The sequence below is a fragment of the Nicotiana tabacum genome, chromosome 22, assembly GCF_000715075.1.
Source record: "Nicotiana tabacum cultivar K326 chromosome 22, ASM71507v2, whole genome shotgun sequence".
NCBI lineage: Eukaryota > Viridiplantae > Streptophyta > Magnoliopsida > Solanales > Solanaceae > Nicotiana > Nicotiana tabacum.
Window position 1 is genome coordinate 114,665,608 of NC_134101.1, and position 8,878 is coordinate 114,674,485.

The 8,878-nt window shown below is 36.1% G+C and overlaps 1 protein-coding gene across 2 annotated transcripts; it reads left to right on the forward strand.

Annotated features, from left to right (window-relative positions):
• The first annotated feature begins 1,493 nt into the window (after nucleotides 1-1,493).
• Nucleotides 1,494-8,082, forward strand: LOC107794888 (protein EMSY-LIKE 3). 2 transcript variants are annotated; one of them, XM_016617448.2, is made up of 10 exons: nucleotides 1,494-1,771; nucleotides 2,542-2,756; nucleotides 2,843-2,952; nucleotides 3,082-3,334; nucleotides 3,436-3,639; nucleotides 3,735-3,803; nucleotides 5,056-5,295; nucleotides 5,379-5,447; nucleotides 5,529-5,592; nucleotides 7,665-8,082. In XM_016617448.2, the coding sequence occupies exons 1-10, from the start codon at nucleotides 1,744-1,746 to the stop codon at nucleotides 7,697-7,699; spliced, it is 1,287 nt and encodes a 428-aa protein (XP_016472934.1). In that variant the 5' UTR covers nucleotides 1,494-1,743; the 3' UTR covers nucleotides 7,700-8,082. The 2 variants fall into 2 exon arrangements, with proteins under 2 accessions (XP_016472934.1, XP_016472935.1); XM_016617449.2 differs by lacking the exon at nucleotides 7,665-8,082 and adding an exon at nucleotides 5,996-6,136.
• Nucleotides 8,083-8,878: the final 796 nt, after the last annotated feature.

Genomic DNA, 8,878 nt, shown 5'->3' on the forward strand with positions numbered 1-8,878 from the left:
AAGCCCAGATTGTCATCTTCCTAGAGGCCCTGTTCCATGCCACGTGTCAAATGATGTGGCGCGCCAAGTCAAGCGAAAGAGCCAATAGGACCATGCCACGTGTCAAAATGACAAGGCATGTCCAGTCACACTAAAAGGCCAATGAAATCGCGCCACGTGTGCAAGTGACATGTTCTGGCCAATCAAATGTAGCCATGTCATGCTTCAATTTGATTGGTCGGAAAGAGTACGTTCTTATCACAACTCCTCTCTTCCACAACTATAAATAAGGGTCTTCATAACTCAGAAAAGACACCAGAAGTTATAACAAGAAGCAAGAAAGAGCTCGTGGATCAAACGCCGCAAATTTCTCTACAAGTTTCAAGCTTCAAGCAATCAAGTTCAAGTTCAAGAAATCAAGTTCAAGCTCAAGAACGAAGAAGAAATCAAGGTCAAGTTCAAACAATCAAGCTCAAGCTCAAGAACAAGATCATCGTTCGTGGAAACAAATATAGATTCAAGATCAAGTTCAAAGGCCCTTGAGTTTATATTGAAAAGAAGAATCAGAGGATTCATAGAGATTGTACACTCAAATATTCGAAATAAAATACTACGATTATTGCGATATTTACGGTCTTGATTTTATTTTCTTGACGCAAATTTATTGTCTACAAATACCATGCCAGACAGTATATTTACATTTATTACTTTGAATTATTGTAATAACGTCAAGATGTTCTTTAACTTATGAACTTAAGCTCATTTGTTGTAGCTAAGTCATTACTAGAGAAAGCAATGTCATTCATATAAAACTTCGAAGCACAATACCGGATCTAATTAAACTATCCAATCTAATTATTAATTTACTAATAAGATCGTTTATATATATATACTATCATACCTATATGATTTTTTTCTCTCGATATATTCATATTTAAATTTTTTATCTTCATACACACACCTACTTTGATCAACATAAGGAAAGCACACAAATAAATATGGAAGCGGAAAAATATTATACGAGCTTAGTTTATACTTTATATACATAAATATTGAAAAGAAATTTGTATGCTATTAGCTCACCCGAAAAATATTTTAAAGTAACTTTTTATTATAAAGTTATCTTCTCTATCATATAACGATAACTTAATAGTTAAAATTTTTCTTTACATTAAAAATGCATTACTCCATAAGTTAAACTCGAAATATTTACTAATAATATTTTTTTTAACTAAACGACATCTCAATTTTCACAGACATGTTATACTTTGTTAGTTCAAGTGGAACAACGACTTTAACTCAAGTTACTTTTAAAGTCAAATTTAAAGAGGTCAAAATGCTTTGAAATTTCAAAGGCAAACAAAAATTCCCAAATCTCTTGTGTCTGTCCGCGACCCGTCCGAGTTAAGACAAACCAGAACGAGTCAACTCAACCCAGGAAGCGGAACTCAAACCTTCCAATAAACCAAAATCTATAGACCTATTTCACGTCCGTTTTCCCCCTTTGCTGGGTTCTCCTCCTCCTTTTCGCCTTCAATTCTTTCATAATCACACAATCGATTCCTTGGTTTTCTAAATCGTAACCCTAAAAAGAGTACCCTCACAAACCCAATTGCCTTTTTGGTTTTTGCTTAATTTTCTAAATACCTAGTTCTTTGGGGCTTCAATATTATTGTCCTTATTTGGTTCTCAAAAAGCACCCTCTGAAGCCTTGATTTGGTTTTTTTCCTAATCTGGGGGTTTGGTTAAGTTTGCAAACTGGCTATGGACTACGAACCGTACGACAGCAGTGGTTAGTGTTTTCAAGTTTTCATTTTTTTTCTTTAGTTTTGTGGATTTGTAATTTAATTAGGGTACAAGGCTAGTGAAATTAGCGTCTGCATTGTGAAAGTTGGGATCTTTTTATCTCCTATTTTTGTTAGATTGGAATTTTGAGCTGTTTGCACTTTGTATGTGGGCAATTGCGGTACTTGGTATGTTTAGTTTGAGGCAAAAATTTAATCTTTTTTGCTTTTTCCTTTAGAATTATGGTTTATATGATTATGGGTGGTGTTAATATGTGTTTAATTTTTCAGTGAGAAGTTTAAAGTGATATTATTGTGAGAATTATTGGTTTTATTATGAAATAATGAAAACTTGCCTGCAAAAACTGTTAAGTTGTTATAGAAAAGAAAATGTAAAGTGGAGTTGGTAGTTGAATTGTTGTCCTATGTGCAGCTTTGTGACAGTCTTCGAATGCTTGTAGTTCTGCCACAAGATCTTGATACTGAATAAAAGTTTAAATCTCATTTTGGAACCTTTAAAATTGTTACTCCAGCTGTAGTTTGGCTTTTAGTTTTATACTGGAAATGGTATATTGAGAATTTCTTTTGTTGGATTGAAATCCACACTGCTTCTTGCTCCTTAGCTTGAAGTGAAAGTTCGTGCAATGTAGTTTTCCTCATATGTTCATATGCCTTTATTAATCACACAGTACTGATATGGATAATTCTCATGTGTTGTATTGTATTATGATTACACCTAGTGTTTCAATTTTCTGACAACCTGATGGAATGATTGCAGGAACGGATGATGATCTTCCTCCATCACATCAAAATAGGATTCCAAGAGGTGGTGGCCGCATGAATGGAAATGGGAGATCTGCTGTCATGGCATCTGTACCCTACCAAAGGATGTATGGTGAAACTGACATGGAGGCCCAAATTCACCAGCTCGAGCAAGAAGCATACAGTTCGGTTCTAAGAGCCTTTAAAGCTCAAGCTGATGCCATTACTTGGGTACCTTTTGTCATACTCATGAAATCTAATATGTTCATTTGTTTGATCAGGTTTAAATGACTGCTCAATGAATATATTTTATTCAGGAGAAAGAAAGTTTGATAACGGAGTTAAGAAAAGAGTTAAGATTGTCCAATGAAGAACATCGAGAACTTCTTGGTAGAGTTAATGCTGATGATGTCATCCGAAGAATAAGGTTAGCTCTATTGTTAACTTTGGTAGAGAACTTCTTGGTGTATTTATCGAGAACTTTATTCAGTGAAGTTTCTGTATTCTAGAGTTTGTCACAGTTCTAAAGGCTGGCCTTTGATTATCGCTTTTATAGGGAGTGGAGGCAGTCGGGGGCTCATCAACCTGGTATGCTTGGCACCGCTCAAGCTATTCACGACCCATTACCTAGCCCTTCTGTCTCAGCTTCACGGAAGAAACAGAAGATAGCGCCATCTTTACCGTCACAGTCCTTTGCTGGACCATCTCCTACTTTTCACCCACCTGCTATGGCTGCTGCAAGTCAGCCGTCTTCATCCGCTGCCAAGAGAGGGCCTATAATGGGGCCTAAGGGCAAAAAGAGTAAATCTGTAAGTCTGATACTTTATGCTTTCTTCTGTGCAGTTGAGCAATGCATGGTTTAACTATTCTCTTAGTTCTGAGTATTTTCCTGCTATGCATCTATTCATAGGGCCAGATGATGCCTGGTGCATCTTCAATGAAAATGCTGTACCCTTCCTCTGGTCCTTTTGGAAGAGGCCAACTAGGCAATCGGGTCTCTGAACCTGCTGAAGCAGGATCATTTGATCCATTGATTGGAAGGAAAGTGAGGACTAGATGGCCTGATGACAATAATTTTTATGAGGCAGTCATTACTGACTATAACAAAGCTGAGGTACACCTGATTTTATTGCGCGAAGCTTTGCTTCTTTTTTTTTTCTTTTTCCTTTTTGTGGTTGAATGCGTGAATCTTGTGATGCGCTTTTTCAGGGTAGACATGCCCTTGTTTATGACATTGGTACTACAAATGAGACATGGGAATGGGTCAACCTTAAAGAGGTAATAGATCCTATGTTCTGATGGCATGCTTTGATAAACTGTTTGACTGTCCTGCAGGCAAATCTTTTTCTTATTGGTTTATGTGGTTGGCCATATCAAGAAAAATATCTGTTGTATGATTCAGAAAATTGTATGATCTGTATTCCGTTACTTGTGATGTAACCAAGCATGCTCTAAAGTATTCACTAGAAGTTTCCATTTATTACGGAAGCAAAAAAAGGGAAAAAAAGGGAATTTTGGATTTCAAGTTCAGGATTCTAAATATAGAGTCTGAACCATTTCCCTTGGGAACTGCTAGGTAGAGGGCAAAAATCTCTGTAAAGGTGACTTCACCATATTTTCTCTTGAAGGTATAATTTCCATGTGTCTGATGTGCAACTATATGTGTTTTATGAGGGACCTATTTTCCGTAAATGGTAGATAGCTGTAACTTTTTGAGCATCCCAAGTCCAACATTTTATGGCATGTGCCTTTAAGAATACTTTATAGTCTTCTGTACTAAATTCAATGAAGTTTACACCATGCATTTGGGAGATTGTTGGTCCATTCTCAAGTCTTCTGGAATATGCACTTATCGAAAGATTCCACCATGTACCAAAATTGGAGCATAAATCTTTAGTATATCAAGAAAGAAGTAGAGAAATCAATAGCAGTTTGCTTATTTCTAATATTTAACTACTGTGAGAGTGCTCTGACATATAATATGTGGTGTATTTGACCTCAAGATGGGTGACAATCAAGATTATTGGTAGTTCAAGTCCTTATAGTATTCTCTCTAAGGTGCGATCTTGTGAAATTTCTTTTTCGTCATCCATATTTATCAGTTCAAGTCCTTACATTCAATAAATGATTGTCGGAGTTGCACTAATTGAATAGGAAAACCTTCGTTTGGTGTTGGTGATGGGTGAATGACTTGCCCTGTAGATTGCCAAAGTATATAAAAAACATATCAATGTTTGATTCTGGAAATAAAATGTGACATTCAGGGGTGGAGATTTGATCGCAAGAACCTTTTAAACTCATTATGCAGGCTGTTATTAGCATTATATTCATCTCCAATGTTTAGAAGAGTCATAAAAATGCCTCTTTGACACATGCCTGGTGTCCAGTATGAACTACAGGCTGCCTGACAACCTACTCTGTACCCAGCTCATTATTCATTTTTATTCTTAGTTGCATCATGTGGTTATCAGTGTTCTTTTGTAGTTTTCTTGAAGAGCTTCTTCAAAGGTCAAATTTTCCTCTCTGACAGATTTCTCCAGAGGATATTCAGTGGGAAGGTGAAGACCCAGGAATTTCTCGTCATGGAAATTATGGTGGATCAGGCCGTGGCATGAATAGGCCTGTCGGGCGTGATAGCGCTCCAGGTGCAGGCAGGGGAAGGGGGTTGACTAAACCACAGTCCAGAAAAGGCTTTCCACCATCACAGAATGGAGGAAAGAAGGGATCTGATGATATCCAGTTACTTCAGACGGAAACACTGATTAAGGAGGTTAGCAACAGTAATTTAATCTCTGTTGCGCATTGAGATGTCGCATTTTCTTTATTTGTTCATAGACTGGCAAATGTCATCAGGTGGAGAGGGTCTTTGGCTCCAGTCATCCAGACCCTTTGGAGATCGAAAAGGCAAAAAAAGTGCTAAAGGTAAGAGACACCACCTGTCTGGTAGTGGTTACTGCTCACTCATTTATGGCAAAGGAAAAAATTAAGTTTGTTACTGTGCAGGAGCATGAGCAAGCACTTCTGGAGGCCATCTCAAAGCTCGGAGAGATCTCTGATGGCGAGAGTGGTATGACTATGCCAAAATATTCCTGCATTTGCTTTTCATTTTAGCATCACGATAAGTGCATGGGATTGGAGAGTTTTTAACTCTATGATCCTCAACTTATTTTTTTTTTTAAAGTAGAAACTTTATGATCTTTTTCAAAGTCTGAGTTCCTATCAAGTCCTAGAAGTTTACTTGTTTGGCTTTGTCTTATTTCAATTTGCGGTCAAATTTACCTCCAAAAGCACAATGTTTACCTCCCATCATCTAAATCAGGACGTTCTGGAAAAATATCTTCAAGACAGAAAATAAAAGCTTGGTAGATCTTCACCAATGCTTCTTCTCTTTTACTTTATAGACTTTGGGACAATCTTTTTCTTGATACCTTTAATACCATAATGTCAGCTGGAACTTTTACTTTTGGTAGGATAAGTGGCCTAAAATCAATACAAGGAGTGAAGGAGTGATGATGTCAAACAAGCATAACTTGAAGGACTTAGACAAGATCCTTGTTTAGGAATAACAGTACACTTCCAAAATTAGGGACATTTGATGCTATTTCCTCTTAAGTTTTCTTATTTTTGAATGATGTTGGACAAGTTCCTTGCTGGCAGACGGCAGTAATGGCATAATTTATCCTTATAAAAAAAAAGTTACTGTGTAATTTATATCGAAGTACTCCTATGCTTCTAAATTGTGTTCTTGGAGTGAATGGAAGTTGAAGTACCCTGCAGGACATATTTGTGCTTTTGCTTCTCTATGATACTTATATTTTCTTGTTGTTTCATGTCAAACTACTTTCTTTGGAAAAATAAGTTTCATGTGAAGTTATTTTGAACCATCCTAGGAAGCATAGTGAATCATAGAGTTAATATAAATTGTCCATCCCTTTGACATTTATGTCACTGGGAAATACCTGAAATCATATCATTTTGTTTCATTCCTCTATTCAGAAAGGAATACATGTTTTTTTTTTTTTTTTTTGAGAAAGAATAAAGGAATACATGTTTTAAGAACAAAAAGATGTGTATCTGACCATCTGGTAAATTTTTATTCCATGTAGAGGTAGAAGTCACTAAGTTCAAGTTACCACTTCTATATTGATACACATTGACAGAGAAACATGTTAATTCTCATGACAAAGAACATATAATGAAATAAATGACATGGCCAAAATACATAAAAGCGAGATACTAGTTACTACTGCTCAATTGTGATGTAACAGGAGCAATAGAAATGTGAAACAGTTAAAGTTGAAGCCTGATGTGTTAGATGGTATTATAATTAGAGTGAATACTATTAACTGGAAGTAGCATAACACCCAACCTGACACTTCCACCGTCATCAGCTCAATCGTTTGCTGCTGCCATCTTCACTACTAGGTCCAGCTCAGTACACACACACACACACACTCTTACCAGCTTTTGGCACATAGCACAGAACACCGCTTAATTTCATCAGATCGTTATGGATTACTGGCCCATTTCTTTTGTATGAAGTCCTTCCCAGTTTGAATTGGAAACAAAAAATTTCCCTGCTAAAGGTGTAATAATTTTTAAGAAGAAGGTTCTGGTTGACAGGATTTATTATGTAATGGATTTTTGGAGAATGAGAAGTGTAAAATGGAGGGTAGGGAGCAAAAAGGCATCTCTGTATTATGTGGGAATGCATGGATGAGGACTTGTCCACCTTCATTTTGTTGTTGTTTGTAGCTTTTCTTAGTGAAGCATGTAAGCATGTCATGTGAGTGTTTGTAGCTTTTCTTAGTGAAGCATGTAAGCATGTCATGTGAGTGTTTGTATCTTTTCTTAATGAAACATGAAGCATGTAAGTATGTGAGTGTTGTGTGTTTCCACCAAGGTTACCCGGAAAAGAGTCTGCAATCACTAGTGAAGTAGGTTATGCAAGCTTCTATCTGATCTCCGAGTCCATCAGGCGTTGCAACACTTCTTGATTGTAAAAAAATTAACAGATCTCTTCTGATTGCAACTGATCATGTCATAATAACAACAATCAAGTTTTAATGGGAAAAAAGGAATGAAGACCAATGTTCTTCCATTTCCTACTGATTTGTGTCTCTATCCGTACTGCTGCAGATGAACATTTCATGCAAGCTATGAATCGGGAATGACAGGGATACCAATGATGGTAACTGAGTGGTATACAGAAGCTGTGGCCTGAGCCACTGAAATAACAGCTAGAATGGAGCAAGATACATATGGTCTAAATGGTTGCCAATGTGTTGAAACAACAGAATGATTTTAGGTGTGTTGTATAATGCCGTGTTCAAGGAAAGCTTTGCTAAAATTATATCATTGTAGTCTAGTCGTCTTCTTTTTATTTTATTGCTTAGGCCTATTTATAGCCGTATTACTGTTTCCTGTAGTGGCAGGTTTAATTTTCTTGTAAAATTAGACGGTAGCAGTTTAATGTGTGATCATGTAAAAAGGATCTATTGATATAGTGGTGCTAGAATTGGGAAAATGAACAGCTTAGTTATTCTTTTGCCATTTATTTCATTGCTAATTTAGGTTCTAGTGGCCAACATTGTATACTAGTTATTTTCCGTTTCAAGGATGTTGGATTTAAAATATAAGTAACTTGTACTATTTGAACAGTCTAGACATGAGTAAAGTTGTAGAGGAACTTTAAAGCTCGATTAGGCACTAGTCTTTTTCAGTTATTAGAATGAGGATAAAGATGTCGAGAAAAGATATTTGATATAAAAAGGAAGCTGAACTTTATTTTTGGTTCACTGGTTCAGATAGGACTTGGATTTTTTTTGAAGACACTTTTGTTGTGGGATGTAGACTGAAACTCCAAGTCACCTTTGGATCTCCAACTAGGACCGGCACGGACAAAAAAAAAAAATCTGAAAAATAAGTCAACTTTGCATGTTTTGTTATCAAAAATATTTTTTTTACTATTAAATAGGGGAATGTGACTACCCTCACGAGTCATCTTCCTTTACGATTCTTCTAAGTTCTAATTCTTCTTGTATCACTCTTCCAACCAACATTTAAATTAATACTCAAAAATTTCATGGTATTTTTGCATGAATTAGGATCTTAATACCTATTAAATCTTGACCATTCAACTTGGTAATATACATAAAAAATAAAAATAAAAAAAATTGTTGCACCTAAGGTCTAAGGATTACTGTTCCAAAGAAATGCGCGGCTATTTGGCCAAGCTTCTCTAGAGGTCAAAAGTGTTTTTTTCCTTTTCTTTTCAAAAGTACTTTTTTCTCAATTTAAGGTGTTTGACCAAGCTTTTTTAAGGAAAAAAAGTGCTTTGAGAATAAGCATAA

Bases quoted from the DNA above. Each gene is read 5' to 3' on its own strand.
- LOC107794888 (XM_016617448.2), top strand. From the start codon at position 1,744: ATGGACTACGAACCGTACGACAGCAGTG. The intron at 3,335-3,435 runs GTAAGTCTGATA...ATCTATTCATAG, and splicing joins AGGGCAAAAAGAGTAAATCT to GGCCAGATGATGCCTGGTGC. The intron at 5,593-7,664 runs GTATGACTATGC...GTACTGCTGCAG, and splicing joins GATCTCTGATGGCGAGAGTG to ATGAACATTTCATGCAAGCT.